Source organism: Colobus angolensis, unplaced genomic scaffold, assembly GCF_000951035.1.
Source record: "Colobus angolensis palliatus isolate OR3802 unplaced genomic scaffold, Cang.pa_1.0 Scaffold8, whole genome shotgun sequence".
Classification (NCBI taxonomy): Eukaryota; Metazoa; Chordata; class Mammalia; order Primates; family Cercopithecidae; genus Colobus; species Colobus angolensis.
Window position 1 is genome coordinate 4,776,533 of NW_012121820.1, and position 21,712 is coordinate 4,798,244.

The following is a 21,712-nucleotide window of genomic DNA, read 5'->3' on the forward strand; positions in this document are numbered from 1 at the left end:
GTTGCCCAGTCTGGTCTTGAACTCCTAGGATCAAGTGATCAACCTATCTTGGCCTCCCAAAGTGCTGGGATTACAAGCATGAGCCATTGTGGCTGACCTCCTGATCTCTTTTCTTACTCTCCAGTGCCTTGGGGCCTCCCTCAGGACTTTTGTATGTGTTGTGCCTGCTGCCTGGAGCATGTTCCTGCACTCTTAATGAAGTTTGTTTTTCATTTCTTTTAGGCCTCTGCTCCGGTAGCACCTCCTCTGCCCGCTTGCCGTGCCCTATCCCATTAAGTGCTTTAATTCCAACTATGTATACTCCCTGCATCACATCCTATGTTTCTTTGTTTATTCGTGTATAGTCTGCCTCCCCCACTAAGCAGGGCTGGGCCTGTTTGTCTTGTTCTAAATGCTGTCTCCAGCACCCATGAGAACTGCCTGGCCCGTGTGATGGGCAGCATCTCAGTCAATCTCTGTTGACAGAATGAGTGCCTTTCCCTGTATCCCCCCGACTGGGGAACCCCCAGACCTGTTTCCAGCATGCCTGCCATCCTGCCCTTGGGTGGGACCACTGCTCCCTAAAGGCCCTAACTCCATGTTCTTGGTGGCTGGACACCTTTGGATCTGTGTGATTCGTTAAGCCAGTGGCAGGCACAGAGTGAGCACCAGCTCTGTGCCAGGTGCTGTTTGCATTTTGCTCTGTCTCACCCGGCCTGGATCCAGATGCTTCCCTACTAGACCTGGGACGAGGTCATGGTCCTGTGGGGGCCGTGGTGGGGCTGGCTGCAGGCCCACCTCGCTCCCCAACTGGGTTCCTTTTGTCCTGGGCCCCCAGATCCTGCCCCAGGAGGAGGACTATGGCTTCGACATCGAGGAGAAGAACAAAGCTGTGGTGGTGAAGACCGTCCAGAGGGGCTCGCTGGCCGAGGTGAGGCCCTCGGGGGAACTGGCAGGGAATGTGTGCAGGTGGCAGGGCGGAGTGTCTGTCTTCACCGTCCTTGAGGCAGCCAAGCCCAGGAGATTCTAGAATGATTGCTGGCTCCTCTTCTCTTACTGCCCACGTGGATAAACTGAGTCCGTTACCCACTGTCTGCAGTGGCTGCAGGAGCTGGGAGTGAGTGCAGAGGCCCAGGGCCCTGGTGTGTTCCACCACTGTCCTCTGCTGGACGCTGTGGGGAGGTACAGCCAAAAAGCAGGTTTCTCAGTTTTCTGCAACAAGTCACAGAGGCTTGAATAAGATAAACCTGTTGCTGTCCCATGCAAAGCCTAGAGGAGGATAGGTTAGGAGAGTGAGGGTGTGGCTGACCAAGGATTCAGCCTTGGGGCCTTCCAGCTTCTCCTGGGGCGTGTGGAGGTGGGTGGGGGAGATGCACCTGCCATGCTGGCTGGAGCCTAGCTTGCCCCTGTGGCAATTAGGAATGCTTTGGGCTGCAAGTAGCCACATACCCATGGCCGGAGCGGCTGAGCTGACCTTGCCAGTGATGTCAGTGGTTGGAAGGAGGTGGTTGTGAATCTTGGTTCAGGTCAGCATGTCTTCATCTTTCTTGGCCAGGCCCTCACAGACACAAGGTGGCCACCCTGGTGTGACCCTCGTGTCCCCACACAACAGGGTCAGGCCCCAGCAGAGTTTCCCCTCAAGAGGAACACCTTTCCCAGCTGCCCTCCCATGAGCTTCCCTTTGTGGCTCGTGAGGCAGAACCAGGTCCCTTGTGCCCCTCAACTGCTTACCATAGACAGCACACAGTCACCCAGTCCTGCCGGATCCCTTGGGCCAGCACCTTTCTGCCGAACACATTTGAGCTTCCTTGGTGAGGAGGGAAGGAGCTTAGTGACCGGTGTGCACGTCTGTCCCCTGCCACCCCTGCCCAGATGGCCGGCCTGCAGGTGGGGAGGAAGATCTACTCCATCAATGAGGACCTGGTGTTCCTGCGGCCCTTTTCGGAGGTGGAGTCCATCCTCAACCAGTCCTTCTGCTCCCGCCGCCCTCTGCGCCTCCTAGTGGCCACCAAGGCCAAAGAGTGAGTATCCTGGGGCAGGGTGTCCAGCAGCCCTGCCTCTCAGGCTGAGTGGTGGCTGAGGGCTGGGGGTGGCATGAACTGTCCTGGTCCCCCATGGCTGGGACCCATTGCTGGAGGCACATGACACAAGCTGAACCTTCATGCATTCGGCAGATGTTTATAGAGTGCTATTCTGTGCTGGTGGCAGTTTGGGCCCTGGGAATCCAGCCATGTGGAGATGCATGTAGTTCCTGCCATTCATAGATCTCAGATCTAGCTGCGGGAGGGAACAGGAGACAGACGATGTGCAGATAGAGAAGTAAGACACACGCTGAGCCTGTGCTGGTGAGCGTGGCGCAGATAAGTTTCTATAAACCCGGGAAAGGGGCCAGAGTGTGCAGAGGGATGTTCGTCAGGGAGACATCACTGCAAGTTGAGGTGAAGACCCGAAGCAGATCACGGAGGAGCCAAGGGGATTTCTGGATGAACAGGGCTCCAGGCAGGGGAAGCAGCCAGGGCAGAAGCCCTGAAGTGGCACTGTGTCTGGCACATTGGAGGAGCAGAAGGAAGCTGATGGGGCTGGAGCAGTGAGTGAGTGAGAGGGAGGGCTAGGCAGTGAGGTCTGTGGGGCAATGGGGTCCAGGCCCTGGAGGCTCCTGGCAAGGACCCGTGGGGAGTCACTTGAAGCTTCTGATCGAAGTCCTGTGGCTGCAAGTGGAGCTCAGATTGTCAGGGGCAAAGGTGGCACTGGGGGGAGCTGAGGAGGTGGTGGCTCAGCAGAATGCACCAGCAGAGGCAGGAGGAGCAGGGCCATGCTAGGGGTAGGTACCGGGAAGCAAAGCATTTTCTCTTTGAAAAATTCTGCATCTGGTTTTTCACTTCTCCCTTTTATTTAAGACAGATCTTCTCTTGTCAGGAGGCGTGGAAAGTTTTAAATACAATTCTTTGAGTAAAAAGGCGAGCTGACTTAGGGAAAATGTGGTTGATAGATGGGTTGGTATGTGGAAGTGGCAGAAAGCACCAAGGTGGACTGTGTCTGCTTAAAGCTGTGGAAACACGTGGGTTTGAGAGCAGGCTCCCAGCTCGGCTTTATCTATCTGCAGGGGGAATGGGAGGGACGATTGTGCAGCACAGGTTTGGAGACATGCCCTAGACAGGGATGTGGGCAGGGCACTGATGCTCCAGGAGCAGTGACACCCACTGCCCTCCCTGGTAGGTGCTGCCTCTCTGCTTTGGGGATTGATCCACAGAAGGGCCCAGTCCTGCCTTCCTAGGGGACTTGTGTGGGTGTTTTTCTAGGGTCAGCACCGAGATGTACCACCAGGTCATTTCACACCCTCCCACCTGCAAATCTTTAGCTATTGACTGGCTGGAGTGGTGGTCTCACCTCTAAGGGCCTCAGGACAGGAGAACAATGGAGAAGGTGTGGGAGGGTGGTCTGGAATTTCTGTGCGAGGACAGAAGCTCCAAGGGCAGGCCAGTGGGTTGTGCTTAATCAAGGATCCTGGTCAATCTGCCTGATTGACATTTCTTTCCATATTTGGGAGCTGGAAAGCCTGTGTTGCTACTATTGTTTTGGGCTGAATTTTCCCAGTGTTTCCAAGGCAGACACTCTCTGGGTCGGCCCCGGGATTATTGGGAGCGATGCCGGTTTTCCTCATGGCCTTTTTCCCTGCCTCTTCTACCTGGTGCAGGATCATCAAAATCCCCGACCAGCCAGACACACTGTGCTTCCAGATTCATGGAGCTGCCCCGCCGTATGTCTATGCTGTGGGGAGAGGTGAGTGGGAGCCTAGGGAGAGAGGGCAAAGGTGCAGGAGATGGTCGGTCTGTCTGTGTGGCAGGAGTTCAGAGCCTTCTGAACTCTAGGCTTCTGCCAGACAGTGTACCATCAGCACTTATTTTCTTTGCCTGATGCCAAGACTTGCAAACACAAATGTCTCTTGGGGTCAGGTAGGCTACAGGTGGGTAGCGATCCCAGTGGAAGACAGTGGGGAGTGGTGGGGACTATGGCAAGGTGAAAAATACATGTTCACTCTGGAAGGAGCAGTGGCTCTTCAGCTGGAGCTCCTTATTGCCAGACTGGAATGGGAGCCCACTCTCACCAGACCTGATTTTCTAAGAGAAGCCAGAAATGCAAATCTGGCGGCTCTGCCTCAATACTTCTGTGGCCAGATCCAGCTGAAAGGCCAGCAGTTCAAGACCTCTGCTTTCTGCATTGCCTATTCCTTGTGTGCTATTAAAGGTGTCACTATGTCTTAGAGATGGAAGCAAGTAGGTCTATGATACTGGGCCCTCAGGCTTTTCTGCATCTAAGTGCCTCCCTTTTTAAAGTTTAAACATACATTGTTCACTTGTGTGGTCATAGTTGTGCCTTTACTAGGTATTCATTAAGAAAATGCACACCATGACAGAAGGCTACTGAGAATCTGATAATACTTTAAAGTAGGTTTTCATTTTGTCCTTAAAGCAGTGATTCTCACCTTGGGGCACCTTAGCCTCCTCTCCAGAGGACATTGGCTCTGTCTGGAGACATTTTTGTTTGTCGTAACTGGGGAGGGGGTGTTTCTGGCAGTTAGTGGGTAGACCAGGGATCCTGCTAAATATGCTGCAGTGCACAGGATAGCCCCGAGAATCACACAGAATTATCTCACCCAAAATGTCAGCAGTGCCTTGGTGAGATATCCTGCTTCAAAACATCTGCAGAGATATTGATAATAGGTAGTAATAAGTGTTCATAGGCAAAGAAGGTGAAAAGAATAAAACAGGTGCTATTTCTTGAGCACTCACTGAGTGCCAGGCATGATGCTGAAAGCTGCATGTATTAACTCATCGGATCTCCCCAGGACCTTCTGAGTAGGGATTATGAGCGTTCCCATTTCACAGATGAGGAAGCCGAGCTCCAGAGAGTGAAGGTAGTTGCTGAAGCTTACAGGGTTGGTCTATGGCAGAGCCAGGGTTTGAAGCCATGCGAGTCCCCAGGGGCTGTACTTGGCACCACCACACCATTCGGGCCTGGTATTGCCCCATGTCTGGGCAAAGCTTGGCATTTGTTTGCATTTCCAGACCTTTCACATGAACTAGAAAAACCCCTGGGTTCAAGACCTACGGTTTGGGGATTGTGGAATAGCTGAAAAACCTTGCCCTTGGAGTGCGGTAGGCCTAGTTAGAATCCTGGCTTCTGTTCATTCGACCGAGAGCATGGCTTTGCCTCTCTCAGCCCGTCACCCTATCTGCCAAATGGGGCCGATCCTGGCTCAGTAGCACAAGGCGGCTGCAGGACTTTAAAGGAGATGAGGCTCTAGAGTGAAACGGACCCAAATCAGATCCCATTTGCTTTGCTGCGTGACCTTGGGCCAGCTACTACTTCTCTGAACCTCAGTTTTTTCTTCTGCAAAATGGGAATGTCAGTCCATTCTTTGCACTGGAATGGGTCAGAGGGCGACTCTGGGATGGGAGGGCTGGAGGTGGAGTCTTTGAGTGTGTCTTGCGGGGGAACAGTGTTCAGCGGGCTGCTTGTCCTTGCCTGGCATCCAGTCTCACGCTCTCCTGTTCCCCTTAGGCTCCGAGGCCATGGCTGCAGGGCTCTGTGCTGGTCAGTGCATTCTGAAGGTCAATGGCAGCAACGTGATGAATGATGGTGCCCCTGAGGTCCTGGATCACTTCCAGGCATTCCGGAGTCGGCGCGAAGAGGCCCTGGTGAGTCGACCAGCAGCTGGGGCCATCAGGGAAGCCCTGCTGGGTTGTGGTAGGCGGCTGAGGCCTGTCCTCTCTTCTCTGGAGAAAACCTGCATGTGCCACTGGTTGTGAGTTGGGTGGGGCTGCTGACCCAACAGGGCGGAGCTGGGCCTGAACTCTGTGCTCCTGCTGCCTCCTTAAACCACAGGAGCTGCTGTGATACCTGGGGGTCTCAGTTTTCACAGCTGTGAAATGGGTGTGACCAGACCCCTCTCTCCTCACCACATAGGCATGTTGGGCACATAATCAAGCAGATGGTGAAAATGGATACTCCATTTGGTTGGGGGTCAGGGTTCTGGTGGAGGGCGAGATTCCCTCACTGGTTCATTCACTGGCTCACTCAGTGTGTGTGTTTTGGGCACCTGCTGTGCTCCAGGCACGTTTGTAGACCCTGGGGACACAGGAGAGACAATACATCTGCACCGATGGCCCTGCTTCACGTTGTCACATCTCCTGGCCTCTGTAGGGAGCATAGACTGTGCACAGTGAGGGCTGAGTGTGACTGGTGGTCAGTGAATTTCCAGAGCTCTGGAACCCAGGGGCAGTTTGCATCTCGGCCTCATCCCCTCCTCCCTACCTGCTGGCACCATGGCTGTCCCTTACTCTGGCTTCTGGCAGGGCCTGTACCAGTGGATATACCACACCCATGAGGATGCCCAGGAAGCACGAGCCAGCCAGGAGGCTGCCAGTGAGGACCCCAGTGGTGAGCAGGCCCAGGAGGAAGACCAGCCTGACTCAGGTAACAGACGTGACATGGTGTGACGGGAGCTTCCAGAGGGACTGAGACTCCAGAGGGGTTGGGTCCTCTCCTGTGTCCCCTCACCTCCTCTCCTCCAGCCAGTCCACCTCCATGCCAGCAGGTTTGTTTTTTTTTTCTTTTTGGAGACAGGGTCTGGCTCTGTCACCCAGGCTGGAGCGTAGTGGTGCGACCACAGCTCACTGCAGCCCCGACCGCCCAGGTTTCAGTGATCCTCCCACCTCAGCCTCCCGAGTGGCTGGGATCACAGGCGTGCCCCACCACACTTGGCTAATTTTTTAATTTCTGGAAGTTTTTTTAGAGGTGAGATCTCCCTATGTTGCCCAGGCTGGTCTCTAACTCCTGCGCTAAAGCGATCTTCTTGCCTTGGCCTCGCAAAAATGCTGGGATTACAGGTGTGCACCACTGCGCACAGTCGCGATGCCCGCGATGTTATGTCAGTTTCTGATGGTTGCTATAGCAAAGTGTCACAAACCCAGCAGCTTAAACAACACACAGTTACTACTTACAATTTTGGAGGTCAGAAATCTGAGTCCCACTGGGCTGAAATCAAGGTGTCCACAGGGCTGTGGTCCTCCTTGGGGTTCTCGGGGAGAATCCGTTTCCTTGCTCGTTTCAGCTGCCTGGACCAAGCCACCATTATTTCTTACCAAGATGGTGGCAGTGGCCTGCTCACGGCTCTCCCTGTCCTGACTTACTTTCCTCCCGGGGGCTATTCCCCCAGATGAGAAGAGAACCTTCTGATGGCTACCCCCATCTTCAGGGCCAGGCCTTCTATGGCTTGTGTGATCTTGTCCAGAGTGGCTCTCCAACACCTTCCATCACTTCCCCACTCTCCTCTCTGCTCCGGCTACTCTGGCTGAATGTACTTCTGCCTCGGGGCCTTTGTACTTGCTGTTCCCACTGCCTGGAGGGCTTCCTCCAGAATCCTCCTTGCCTTGCCTTCCTCCCTCCCTCTGATCTCTGCTCAGATGTCACCTCTTTTGGCTTCCAGCCTTCCCACTGCTGTCCCTGGGTCCCTGGCTGAGCCTGTGTGAGGACAGCCCCATGGTCAGCCTGACTGTGGACAACGTGCACCTGGAACACGGCGTGGTGTATGAGTACGTGAGCACGGCAGGCGTCAAGTGCCACGTGCTGGAGAAGATTGTGGAGCCCCGCGGCTGCTTCGGCCTCACTGCCAAGGTCTTCTTGGGCACTGCCTGGCCCTGCCCTACCCTCGGGGATTGAGGCCAGTGTCTTTTATCAGGGGGTTGGGAGAAGGAGTTGGGTGAGACACCTGAATCCCATTTCCTCAGGCTTAGCCTGGAGCCTTGAATTCTGGTCCTTGTCCTACCACTAGGTAGCGTGGGACTGTGGAGAGTGGCTTGTCCCTTTAGCCTCAGTTTACTCCTGTGCAATAAGGGCCAGCAGCAGACCTGACTTCCTGGGGGGTCTTACGAGTGGTACAGGAGTCACTGCGGGTGAACAGACCTGACTTCCTGGGGGGTCTTACGAGTGGTACAGGAGTCACTGCGGGTGAACCGCTTGAGATCTGCCCGGCACCCAGGGAGTGCTTAGTAGCTGTTGACATTTCTTCAGATCCTCGAGGCCTTTGCTGCCGATGACAGTGTCTTCGTGGAGAACTGCGGGCGGCTCATGGCTCTGAGCAGCGCCATCGTGACCATGCCCCACTTTGAGTTCCGCAACATCTGCGACACCAAGCTGGAGAGCATCGGCCAGAGGATTGCCTGCTACCAGGAGGTGCCTGCCTGCTCCCTCCGGGGTCTCTACCACGGGTCCCAGACATAGCATCTCAGCCTGGGATACATGGGTTGTAAATGTCAAAGCCCAACCCAACTCAGCTGAAACAAACAGGAGAATGTATGGTGTGTATTACTGAAAAGGACGGAGGTGAACTTACCACATCATAGCAGCGTGGCCTCTCTGCATCTCCTGGCTTCGTTTTCCTTTGTGTTGGGTTCACTCTCAGGCAGGCCCTTCTCCTGTGGTGGGGACACGTTGGCCCTTGATAGCTCTAGCCTTAGTGAGCCCAGGAAAAAATTAACTCCGAGGGAGCTCTGTTGGCTTGGCTTAGGTCACGTGCCTCACCCGGTTCCAGTCGCCATAGGGATGGAGAGGCACGTTGACCCTGAACCTCATGAACTGAGGGTGGGGCAGAGACAATGCTTCAAGGATGGCTCAGGGGCAGCCAAAATGGAGCCATGCGTGAGGTGGGCACCCAGAGGCCTTGGGTTCCTCCAGGCTTTCCCTGCAGTCTGGAGCCATGAAACACGGTCCAGGGGTTCCCCTTCTCATTTGGAGCTACTGGGATTTTGTCCCACTGTGGGGCATCTGGCCTAGGCCAGGATAAAGTGGGTACTGGGTGTGGGCCATTATTTCCAGATCCTGCCCTGTGACTCACAACTTTACGGCCTCCACTTTCTCAGTTTGCAGCCCAGCTGAAGAGCAGGGTCAGCCCACCCTTCAAACAAGCCCCCCTGGAGCCCCACCCGCTGTGTGGCCTGGACTTCTGCCCCACCAATTGCCACATCAACCTCATGGAAGTGTCCTACCCCAAGACCACCCCCTCAGTGGGCAGGTCCTTCAGCATCCGCTTTGGACGCAAACCCTCCCTCATCGGCCTTGACCCGGAGCAAGGTACCTGCGTGTGTCTATTAGAAACTGGGTTCAGATGTTGCACTCCAGATACTTAAACGGAAACTTGTCTGGAGGTCAGCTGTCCAGGGCTGGAATGGTGGCTCCATGGTCATCGGGGATGACCTTCTCTGTGGGGCAGCATCTCTAGATGTGGCTTTATGCCTCGTGGATGATGATGTCTGCTGGGATACCAGCCATCGTGTCTGCATTGCAGGCAGCAAGAAGATCGTAGTAGTTAAGAGCATATTAGCACCAGCCTGGAACATTCTTCTTGAAGTAACCAAATGGATTAAGAGTATTTAAAAGGGAAATTTTCCTCCTTCATTGGGATCCTTGAAATGGGTTTGTATTGTTCCGCCCAGAGGCCCCGTGGATGCTGGGGGCTGTTTTCCAGTGAGCTCTCCCTTCCTCCATTGTAGGCCACCTGAACCCCATGTCCTACACCCAGCACTGCATCACCACCATGGCTGCCCCCTCCTGGAAGTGCTTGCCTGCTGAAGAGGGTGATCCCCAAGGCCAGGGTCTCCACGATGGCAGCTTCGGGCCAGCCAGTGGGACCCTTGGCCAGGAAGACCGGGGCCTGAGCTTCCTGCTCAAGCAGGAGGACCGTGAGATCCAGGATGCCTACCTGCAGCTCTTCACCAAGCTGGATGTAGCCCTGAAGGAGATGAAGCAGTACGTCACCCAGATCAACAGGTGAGCGCTGGCCGGGGGTGTCCGGAGTACGCAGGAGCAGGTGTTCTCAGTCCTGGCCTTATTGACACGTGGGTAGCATCATTCTTTGTAGTGGGTGGTGGGAGGGGGACTGCTGTCCTGGACATTATAGAGACTATTTAGCAGTATCTTTGTCATCTATCCACTAGATGCCAGTAGCACCCCTCCCCCGATTGTGACAACCAAAAATGTCTTCAGACATTGCTAAATACCCCCTGCAGGGAAAATCATCCCTGACTGAGAACCACGGTTCTAATGAAATACCATGGATATAGGCAGCACTCATCAGCGAGGCTAAAACTGTCTGCTGAAAGATTCTGGGGGGATCTTTATAATTTTAACATCACAGAAAGTGAGGACAAGCCGTCCGTTTGCTGCAGCACACCAGGACACACACGCAGCCCCGCCCACGAGGCTCTTGCCCACAGATACGGAGCTGTCATCTCGTGGAGGCTCGAGGTCTCCCTACTCAGCTCTAGGATGTGGTGCAGAGGGTGGTTCATTGGCACCTTGGGGAGGCGTCCGGCCGAATCCGGAGGGTGGGTGATTCTATGTGGCAAATGACCTGGCTTCTTCAACGAATGATGGGGAAGCAGGTGTGGGGAAGAGGAACTGTTAGAGATGAAAGAGACCCAAGAGACGGACCCGCCAGATGCAGCGTCTGAACCTGCTTAGGTCTGTTTCTAGCTCGTCCACGTGAGGAGGCATTTTGAGACAGTCAGCGATGTTTGTCCACAGACTGGGTGCTCGATGCTATTGAGGACTCCTCCATTCTCTTAGGCACAGTTGAGCAGTGTGGTCCTGTGTAAAACAGTGTCTCTCACCCTTGACACTGGTGACAGTTGGGGCTGGATTATTCCTGGTTGGGGAGCTGTCCTGGGCGTCGGAGGATGTTCAGCAGCATCTGGGGTCTCTACCTACGAGACACTGGTAGCAAAATTCCTCTTCAGTTGAGACAAGTAGCAGTGTCTTTGGTCATAGCTAAAGGTTTCCTGGGGGCAAAATTGCCCCCAGTTGAGAACCCCATGTTTAAAAGGAAGTCTGTATGTATTAGAGACATCCGTGGAAGTAGGTATGGGGGAATTACATGCTATCTTGGACTTGTTTTAAATACTCCAGTGAGCTGGGCACGGTGGCTCATGCCTGTTATTTCAGCACTTTGGGAAGCTGAGTTGGAAGGATTGCTTGAGCCCAGGAGTTTGAGACCAGCTTGGGCAACGTAATGAAACCCTATCTCTATTAAAAAAAAATTCGAAAATTAGCCAGGTGTGGTGGCATACACCTGTTGTCCCAGCTCCTCAGGGTACTGAGGCAGGATGACTCGAGCCCAGGAGATCGAGGCTGTAGTGATCCATGATTGCGCCACTGCACTCCAGCCTGGGTGAAAGAGCGAGACCTTGTCTCAAAACAAAACAAAACAAAACAAAACAAGATGCTCCAGGGAAATAAAAAGTGATGGGGGTAACGGAGGAAACAAGGTGGACCCTGAGTGGCTGTTGTTGAAGCTGCCTGTTGGATAGCTGGGTTCATCATATACTCTCTACTTTTGTGTATGATGGAAATGTTCCATGATAAGAGGAAAAAAGAATGTAGGCTCTGGAGCCAGGAGACCTGGGTTCAAATCCTGGCCCTGCTACTTATCCGCTGTGCAAACTTAGGCAAGTCACTTAACCTCTCTGAGCCTTGGTTTCCTCGTTTGTCAAGTGAGGCTAATTATGCTACTGACTTTGTGGCGACATGGTGGGATTACATCCAGCCAGGACTTACTGATCACTGTTCACTTAGAAGGCACGAGACACTGTTTTTGTTTTGTTTTGTTTTGTTTTGTTTTTGAGATGTGGTCTTGTTCTGTCACCAGGCTGGAGTACAGGGGTGTGATCTCGGCTCACTGCAACCTCTGTCTCCCGGATTCAAGCGATTCTCCTGCCTCAGCCTCCTGAGTAGCTGGGACTACAGGCATGCACCACCACCCCCAGCTAGTTGTTCTATTTTTAGTAGAGATGAGGTTTCCCCGTGTTGGCCAGGATGATCTCGATCTCTTGACCTCGTGATCTACCCGCCTCGGCCTCCTGAAGTGCTGGGATTACAGATGTGAGCCACCACGCCCAGCAGAGACACTGTTCTGAGTACTTTATCCAGCTGTCACCCAGGCTAGAGTGTGATGGTGTGATCATATCTCACCACAGCCTCGAACTCCTGGGCTCAAGTGATCCTCCTGCCTCAACCTCCGAAGTGACTAGGACTACAAGCACATGCCACCATGCCTGGCTGATTTTTGTATTTCTTACAGAGAGGCGGTCTCACAGCTGGTATTGAAGTCTTGGGCTAAAGGGACCTTCCTGCCTCAGCCTCCCAAAGTGTTGGGATTACAGGTGTGAGCCGCTGGTCCTAGCCTGTTTACACATTTTAGCTTCCTTAATTGTCACCGAAGCCTGAGATATAGATGCTGATATGATCCCATTTTACATATGAGGGAACTGAGTCTCCAAGAGTTTAAATAATTTGCTTTAGGTCTCTAAGCTAGGAAATGGCAATATTGGGATTTGAATCTGGGGGTTTAGCTAACTTCAAAACCTGTGCTCTTAACCATCACACCCTACAATGGGGATTGATGAACTATGGCCCAGGGGCCCAGTCTAGACTTCAGTTTGTGATTTTCTTTTCTTCTGTTTTTTTTTTTTGAGATGGAGTCTTGCTCTGTCTCCCAGCCTGGAATCCTGTGGTGCAATCTTGGCTAACTGGAACCTCTGCTTCCTGGGTTCAAGTGATTCTCCTACCTCAGCCTCCCGAGTTGCTGGGATTACAGGCACCCACCACCACACCCAGCTAATTTTTGTTTTTTAGTAGAGACGGCGTTTCGCCATGTTGACCAGACTGGTCTCAAACTCCTGACCTCAGGTGATCAGCCCACCTCGGCCTCCCAAAGTGCTGGGATTACAGGCGTGAGCCACCGTGCCCAGCCAGTTGTTTTCATTGTTAAACAAGGTGTCATTGGAACACAGCCACGCCTATTTGCTTCCACACTGTTCAGGTCTTTCCCACTGCAACAGCAGGTTGAGTGATTGTCATGAGACCGCGCAGCCTATCGAGCTGGAAGGATTTGTTCCCAGGGTCTCTACAGCAAAAGCTTCCTGGCCCACGTTCTGGGAGAGCCTTGTGTAGCTTGGCTGTGAAAGAACTTGCAGGTCTCCCACTCCCAACAGGAGGGCCAGTGCTCACACCTGCAGCTGCTGGTGGGATTTTCAGGAAAGTGACACAGAGGGCCATGCCTGTATCTTTGACTTCAAGGTCTTTGCTCCCGTAGGCTGCTGTCCACCATCACAGAGCCCACCTCGGGTGGGTCCTGCGATGCGTCCTTGGCTGAGGAGGCCTCCTCCCTGCCCTTGGTCAGTGAAGAGAGCGAGATGGACAGGAGTGACCATGGGGGCATCAAGAAGGTGTGCTTCAAGGTGGCTGAGGAGGACCAGGAGGACTCAGGCCACGACACCATGAGTTACCGCGACTCCTACAGGTGGGTGTCGCTGTCGGGGGGCTGGGGTTAGATGGGGATGGCCGCAGAGAGGTGAGGCCACGGACCCGTGGCAGTGTCAGTGGACACTTCCCAGGGTGCAGTGGGCTCAGGGTGCTGTTGCTCATAGCGTGGTTCTGGGGGATTATCTGAGCCCCAAAAACCCACTTAGGCTCCCCAGTCACAAAGCTGACATTTTAGGATCTGCCCTCTGTGGACCCATCTGTTCTGCCTCGGTGTCACCCCACACATGCTGACACGATGTTGTCAGGCTCAAGGGCAAGATTCTGTGGTGTGTTTGAAAACTCAGTGTAAGACATGTGGTTTCTGAAACAAACACTATTTATGTTTATTTGGTCCAAGGAGAAAGAACGCAGGTCTTTCCCCTCCTAACCTGAGAAGATCTAAATTTTCTACTGGTTAATTATAACAAGATCAGTGAGGTCCTAATTAGTGGGTTAAATAGAATAAAACTCAGATTCCTGTAGGAAGCCATATAATGGGTCAGTTTAATTCCTTCCTACAGATAAACAGACACTGTGGTCCCAGTGAATGGTGACCTCACATTTGCCCACGGTGGTTACAGTGGAATCTTAGAAGGGTGCTTCAGTGAGCAAAAATCAGAACTGATACAGTTTGAGAAGATAGACCTTCCCCCCAGTTCTCCCGTGTGAATGTTCTTTCGGTCATCAAGGGATCTGCCTGACCCCCCGTTTCTGGCTCGCCTGGTGTCTGTAGAACGAGACGCTCTGGCTGCTGTGGCACTGTGTGTCCTCAGACCCTCATGTCCATAGTCTCAGATTTCGCCGTCTCTCTGGGATTTCATTCTTACATTTTTTGGGTCCTCCAGTTTTTCCTTTAATTTTCAAAAAGATGAAGGAAAAAATGTCAGGATCGTGAGTTTTAATCTCCCACACCTTCCGAGTTCTTGGGCCGTAGCGAATCCGATCCAGTCCGTGTCCTCATGAGGTTTCCAGCCAGGCTGGGGCTGGGGAGACGGAAGACAGAGCCATGTGGAATGGGCAGGTGTGTCAGGGCAAGGCTGTCCCTTGGGGACACTGGACAGAGTGACACCTGAGTGAAAAGGATTCACCATCCTTCTCCTATTTCTGTGTTTCTGTGCTAGAGCCTAGAAACGTTTCCCAGCCCTCAGGCAAGGAAAACCACCAGGCTGGCCTTCCCTGCCTTTGGGCCCCGGGACCGGTGCTCGATGCCCCCTCTGGGCTGTGTGCCCACCCGAGGGCCCAGGGATTTTGTCTACACTGTAGAAGGTGGGTTTCGGGTGCCAGGATCAGATGGCCTGAGCTCAGGGTGACTCAGCCCCTTCTCTGGGCCCCTTTGCAGCGAGTGTAACAGCAATCGGGACTCGGTCCTGTCCTACACCAGCGTAAGAAGTAACAGCTCCTACCTGGGCAGCGACGAGATGGGGTCTGGTGAGTGGAGCGGCAGCGGCCCGTGCTCAGGGAGAGGGGTTCCTCCCCATGAGATTTAGTTTTAGTTTATTTTATTATACTTTCCCCTGCGTTATGTTGTTTTGTATTTTATTTGCGTGGTCCTGTACTTGACTTCCTTCCATTCACTCATTCAGCAAGTATTTCTTGAGCCTGTATTATGTGCCAGGCGCTGGGAATGCGACAGTGAATGAAACAAACATCTCAGCCCTCTTGGAGCTGATGTTCTCCGTGAATGTCATGGAGATGGAGCAAACAGAGGCATGCGTGGTGCAATTCTGTATGCTTCATGTGTGATAAGTGTTGTGATGAGTGAGCTGACAACTAAACAGGGTGACCTCATGGTTTATGTAAAAATGATACGTGTGCAAACCAAAAATCCAAACGACACGGAGCAGTTCAAAGAAGTACCTAAGCCCGGGCGCGGTGGCTCACGCCTCTAATCCCAGCGCTTTGGGAGGCCGAGGCTGGTGGATCATTTGAGGTCAGGAGTTTGAGACCAGCCTGGCCAACATGGTGAAACCCCATCTCTACTAAAAATACAAAAATTAACCGGGTGTGGTGGTGCACGCCTGTAATCCCAGCTACTCAGGAGGCTGAGGCAGGAGAATCACTTGAACCTGGGAGAGGGAGGTTGCAGTGGGCTGAGATCGTGCCACTGCACTCCAGCCTGGGTGGCAGAGTGAGACTCCATCTCAAGAAACAAACAAACAAAGAAACAACAAAAAGAAGTCCATAAAAATGAATGAGAGTCTCATCATCTCCCCCAGAAATGACCCTCGCCAGCATTTGGAGCTCATTGGTGGGGCCTGTGAATGCATGGATGGACAGGTGGGTGGATGGATGGACAGACAGACATAGACAATATTTTATAAATTAGATCATACTGTACTTACAACTTGTTTTAAAATTTTTATTTTTTTGAGACAGAGTCTCACTCTGTCGCCAGGCTGGAGTTTGCACAATCTCAGCTCACTGCAACCTCCACCTCCCGGGTTCAAGCGATTCTCCTGCCTCAGCCTCCTGAGTAGCTGGGACTGCAGGTGCCTGCCACCACATTCAGATAATTTTTATATTTTTAGTAGAGATGGGATTTCACCATATTGGCCAGGATGGTCTCGATATCTTGACCTTGTGATCCGCCTGCCCAGGCCTCCCAAATTTCTGGGATTAAAGGCATTACTGAAAGCCTGAAATTGCTTTTTATTTTAGTCTTGTTTACTTCAGACTTCAAAGCAGTTCATTTTGCAAGTTGGGTTGTGTATCCACATGGTGCATAATTCAGAAGGCCCCAGAGGGTGCACGGTGACAAGTCTCCCCCAAAACCCTTGGTTCTCAGGCTGTCACTGCTGTTCCCACTGTCACTACAGTCTTGTGTGTCCTTTCAGAGATAGTCTGTGCATAACAATTTAATTTTAATTATACTTCAATGAACAGAAGAAAAAGAAGCTCAAGTACAATGGAAGAAATTGCTGAACTTTAGATACGTATTTCATCACCTAAGACAGTCAGCTGCACAAACTGGCCCCAGGAGCCTCTAGGAAGGAGTTGGGTGTGACAGCTGATGTAACTGAACCAACTGGGCAAGGAATCAGGATACGTGGCATCCAGTTCCTTCTGTCTGTTCCTCAGTCCCTCATTTGCAGAATGGAAACAGTGCTTTACAATCAGTGCTTTACAAAAAGCAGTGCTTCACAATCTTGTCATGCGTTAGTTAGTGCCTGTTGTCCATTTTGCAGATGAAGAAACTGAGGCTCAGAGAGGTCAGGCGATTTTCCCTGTGGCTCACAGCCAGGACCTGGTCTTCAGACTCCAGATCCCCTGTGGGTTTGGAGTTCTGTAGCTGTATCCCCTTCTTGGGAAAGTGCTGGGGATGGTGTGAGGTGGGGCAGGAATGACTGATGGCTGTTACTTCTACCTCCCGCCAAGGAGATGAGCTGCCCTGTGACATGCGAATCCCATCTGACAAGCAGGACAAGCTTCATGGCTGCCTGGAGCACCTCTTTAACCAGGTAGGAACTTTGCCCCACTCCTGGTGCAACTTTGGGTTCCTCCTGTCACACCTGGGGAAGGCCCGTGACCCGGGGGCTGTGGGTCCCAGACATCTGCAATGTGCAGGGCCATGGGGCCCAAACCAACCCGGGGCTTCTTGCCACCCAGGTGGACTCCATCAATGCTCTCCTCAAGGGACCAGTCATGAGCCGGGCTTTTGAAGAAACCAGGCATTTCCCCATGAACCACAGCTTACAAGGTGAGGGGATAGCCAGCATCCAAGGAGACAGCCTGTGATGGGGAAGGGTGTTAGACGGGGGTCGGGGGGAGGGTGGGGGATGCCTGGGCTCATGCTCAGCTCTGCCCCTCTACTGCTGAACGACTGTGGGGATCATCCAGAGGACAGTGATTTTAGCCCTTGGGGCATATCCAGCCCGTGGCCTGTTTTTGTAGACTCTGAGCCAAGAATGGTTCTTTTCCTTTTTCTTTTGGTTTTCTTTCCTTTCCTTTCCTTTCCGTTCCGTTCCCTTCCTTTCCGTCTTGTTTTTTGGAGAAAGGGTCTCATTCTGTCACTCACGCTGGAGTGCAATAGTGTGATCACAGCTCACTGCAGCGTTGACCTCCCAGGCTCAAGTTTTCCTCACAACTCAGCCTCCTATCCTAAGTCGCTGGGACTACAGGTGCACGCCACTTCTCCTGGCTAATTTTTTATTTTTTATTATTTTATTTTATTTTATGTTATTTTATTTTATTTTATGTTATGTTATTTTATTTTATGTTATGTTATGTTATGTTATGTTATGTTATGTTATTTTATTTTATTTTATTTTATTTATTTTATGTTATGTTATGTTATGTTATTTTATTTTATTTTTGTAGAGGCATGGTTTTGCCCTGTAGCCAAGGCTGGTTGTGAACTCCTGGTATCAAGTGATCCTGCTGCCTTGGCCTCCCAAAGTGCTGGGATTCCAGGCGTGAGCCACTGTGCCCAGTCTTCCTTCATGTCTTTTAAACCATACTCATTTTTTTCTTATTATTGATGTCACTTTTCAAAAAGTATTGCTCTTAATTTTGAAAGGACCTTATTGAACAACCTATATATGAAAAGCCAGTATAATATGCCAAAAATTTGTGATAAACCATAATGATAAATTAAATGCGAACAACAGCAACAAAATATCATTACACTGCAGTTAGGCACTGTTGCCTACCAAGGGCTCCTTGTTCTTCATTTAAGAGAGGGATTTGTGAATTAAAGAAGTGTTAAGGGCTTACCAGCACCAAATTGAGACTTTCTTCTTGAAATGATTGAGAGAAAAGGATTGAAATTTCGTATATTCTCCCACCTACCTTTCCTCCCATTTACCCACCTACCCACCCTACTCATCCACCCAACATACTATCCATCCATCCAGCCATCTACCCTCCCACCATCAATCGATCCATCCATCCATCCATCCCTCCACCCACCCACCCATCCATCCATCCACTCATCCGTTTATCATCTAGCCATCCATCCATCCATTCACCCACTCATCCACCCATCCACCCATTGATCCATCCATCCATCCACCCACCCATCCACCCAGCTACCCACTCACCATCTATCCATCCATCCACCCACCTATCCATCCATCCATCCGCTTGTCTGTCCATCCATCCATCCTTCCCTCCTTCCATCCATGTGCCCACTCTTTCACCCTTCTACCCATCCATTCACCCATCTGCCTGTCTATTCATGCTTCTGTACATCCAGTAAATAATTTCCCAGAACCAGCTTGTGCCAGGCCTTGTACTGGGCACTGGAGACCCTGAGATGAATTTGATACTGCCCTGACCTCAAGGAGCTCCCAGTGAGATTGTAGGAGATAGAAATGCAGATGGGCATCCTTTCTTGCCACCAAGAAAGAGTGGGAAGTGGTGAGGACTTGGGGCTCCCCAGCTCAGCTGCACGTTCTGCTGTCTCAGGATCAGCTTTCAGGGATGGACCTCAGAAAGCAGAAACAGCAAACCCACAAATATCTCAGAAACTGGGACCTTGCGGGAGGAAAGAGGCCTTTGTCTTTTGCAGGGGCCTTTGTCTTCCTGGCGTCTGAATGGTGGGGCCAGAGGCAAGTCCCAGTGCTATAGCTGCCCAGTTATGTGACTTAAGGCATGTCACTTTCCCACTCTGTATGTGAGCTTCCTCCTCTGTGTAGGGAAAGGGTTAGAACTCACGTGCCATCTCAATTGGTTGTGGCTGTGAGGAGGTAGTTCCTGAGAATCCTTCTGTGGCTACAACATCCAGGTTTAGATGAAAGGAAAGCCATGATTGATTTGTGAGGTCTGCACTGGATTGGAGGTAGCTGTGGGGAATCCTGGTCTCAGAGAGCAGGCAGGAGTGCTGAGATTGATGAGTGATGTCTGCCATGGGTGTGGTACCATGACATAGTAGCACACTTACCCTCTGTGGACCAGATAATGCCCAGGAGTCCTGCCAGCTCCCTTGATCTAGGATTATGAGCTCTGGGATCTGTGATGGGACATAGGCCTTTGTGCCACCATTCTCCAAAGCTACCTCCGTCCCTTCCCTGGCCCTCATGCCACTTTCCTGCCCCAGAGTTTAAACAGAAAGAAGAGTGTACAATCCGTGGCCGGAGCCTGATCCAGATCAGCATCCAGGAGGACCCCTGGAACCTCCCCAACTCCATCAAGACCCTGGTGGACAACATTCAGAGATACGTGGAAGGTCAGTGGGCAGGGAGGGTGCATCATGGTGGGGAGGGGGCCGTGGCCTTTGGTGTGGAATGAGAGAATCAAGAATGGATCCAGCTCTGCGACCCCTGTTTCTCCATGCCCAGGGAGAGGACAAGAGAAGTGATGCCCTCTGTCAGCTGAGTGTCCTGCTCTGGGCAGGACATGACTTGAGCCCAGGAGTTTGAGACCAGCCTGGGCAACATAGACCCTGTCTCTACCAAAACAAAAAATAGAAACAAAACCAAACTAAACAAAGCCCTGATTTTGGAGGCTGAAAAGGCTGAACCTGGTCTTTCTCAGCTTCCAAAACAGTGGATGTGTGTGTTCCTGTTATTATCAGGGTAGGAGGGACGCAGGCTGGTAGCCCACTGACCAGATTCGGGCCCACAGATAGGTTTTGATGCTGCAGCAGCAAAAACTGTGACTCTGCTGCCAGCTTGACAAAGGTTCTCACATAAAAACTTGGATTTCCGGCTACTCTTGAATAACCAGAAGATCTGGTGATTCCAGGCCCAGCCTCCCATCCTACCTTGGTGGAGAGGAGTGGTGGCCGTTCTCTGTACGTGGGGCCAAGGTGCTTTCTAGTGCACCCCAGTCTCCACTGCTCCCTGTGGCTTGGCGTCTGCTCCACGCGTCTTATGTCACCTGCCTGGCCCTTGCTGGCTTTTGTGTCTGAGACTCCTGGGTTAGAAGGATGCGAACGAGGGATATGTTTGACCAGGACAGTGGGAGATTAGAGGACTCTGGGCTGTTCCCCGGGGAACAGCAGCCTCTGAGTTGGAGTCTCTGCTGCTTCTGATCTGTCCTGTTCTCCAAAAGTGTAACTGGTGAAGAGCATCGACTCTGGGTCCAGACCACCAGGGCTTGAATCCCAGCTCACCCACTTACTGGCTGTGCGATCATGGCGAGTTCCTTGAAGCCTCTGGCCTTAGCTCCTTCCTGTGTCAAATGTGCCCACAGCGCCACCTCCCTCCCGTGTGGTCGGGAGGATTAAGTGAGTCAGCACAGGTCATGTGCTCAGTGCCCTGGCTGCCTGGCATGGTGAGTCCTGGCCTGGCTGCCTGGCGTGGTGAGTCCTGGCCTGGTGTCTGACATGGTGAGTCCTGACAAGCACGCACCACCGCAGCTGCTCTCGTTCTTACCCTGCCCAGCCCTGAGTCCTGCAGTCCTCCCTGGGAAGAAGGCACCCCAAGAAACCAAATCCAAAGCCCTTCCACATCTTTCTAAGCCCTTTCTGGGCCAAGGAGCATCTTTTGAAGAAAAGAGACCAGGATGTTCGGCCTGGAAGAAATGAACTTTCTTTTGCAGGATAGACCGTACCCATGTAGGATGACAATATGTATGTGAGGCTATTAGGAGCGTGTGTCTGTGTCTTATGTGTGCACTTGTGCGTCTGTTGTTTGTGTGTCTGTGTGGATGCATGTGTACCTGTTTGTGTGTACATATGTATGTGAGTCTGCATGCGAGTGCACGTATGTGGTGTGCACTTGGGTGTCTGCTGTGTGTGCTTGTGTGGGTGCCTGTGCGTACATATGTGAGTCTGTGTATGAGTATATGTGTCTCTGTGTGTGGCATGCACTTGGTTGTGTGTTGATGTGTGAGTGTATGTCTGGATACATGTGTACGTAGGTTGTACATGTGAGTGTGCGCATACTTATGTGAACAAGCTGTGGGGCAGGGGCTGTGGCCCAGGGGTTAAAGGGGCTGGTTCCCCCTGTGTCCGCAGCTTGCATGTACAGATGGGCCTTATGGTTGGGGTTCTACTGCCCAAGGTCAGGGGTTCCTGGCGTTCACCTAACAATCTATAAAACCTCCTTGAGCACAGCCTTGGTGCCAGGGCTTTCCTGTGAAGGGTCAGAGCACCTTGGGAGGTGCCATGGGGAGGGTCTGGGTCCTGCCCTCACCTCTTGCTGCACCGTCCCAGCCTGTCCCCGTTTCTCTCTCCCTTCTCCTTCCAGATGGGAAGAACCAGCTGCTCCTGGCCTTGCTGAAGTGCACAGGTGAGGGCTTTAAAGGTGTGTGGGGGGCACATGCCCAGCCTCCTCCACCGCCCAAAGCTGACCATCCATGCCCTCAGGGCCTGGACTCGGGGAGGCAACGCTTTGGCCTGGAGCCCCTCCAAGATCTACTTGAAACTTGCTTCTTCCTCGTGTGTCCAAGGGACAAGTCTCAGGGCACTGGAGCCAGGAGCCCTGTCCTG

General features: G+C 52.4%; 1 protein-coding gene across 1 annotated transcript in view; it reads left to right on the forward strand.

Annotated features, from left to right (window-relative positions):
* The window catches only part of PREX1 (phosphatidylinositol-3,4,5-trisphosphate-dependent Rac exchange factor 1), a 207,187-nt gene that overhangs the window by 171,694 nt on the left and 13,781 nt on the right, over positions 1–21,712 (forward strand). The window contains exons 18-32 of the mRNA XM_011929192.1: positions 818–910; positions 1,852–2,000; positions 3,674–3,759; positions 5,542–5,678; positions 6,336–6,456; positions 7,469–7,656; positions 8,053–8,214; positions 8,901–9,111; positions 9,531–9,807; positions 13,130–13,336; positions 14,678–14,766; positions 16,714–16,796; positions 16,945–17,035; positions 19,376–19,504; positions 21,471–21,512. Of these exons, the coding sequence (XP_011784582.1) occupies positions 818–910; positions 1,852–2,000; positions 3,674–3,759; positions 5,542–5,678; positions 6,336–6,456; positions 7,469–7,656; positions 8,053–8,214; positions 8,901–9,111; positions 9,531–9,807; positions 13,130–13,336; positions 14,678–14,766; positions 16,714–16,796; positions 16,945–17,035; positions 19,376–19,504; positions 21,471–21,512 (2,065 nt within the window). The remainder of the gene's footprint in view (positions 1–817; positions 911–1,851; positions 2,001–3,673; positions 3,760–5,541; positions 5,679–6,335; positions 6,457–7,468; positions 7,657–8,052; positions 8,215–8,900; positions 9,112–9,530; positions 9,808–13,129; positions 13,337–14,677; positions 14,767–16,713; positions 16,797–16,944; positions 17,036–19,375; positions 19,505–21,470; positions 21,513–21,712) is intronic.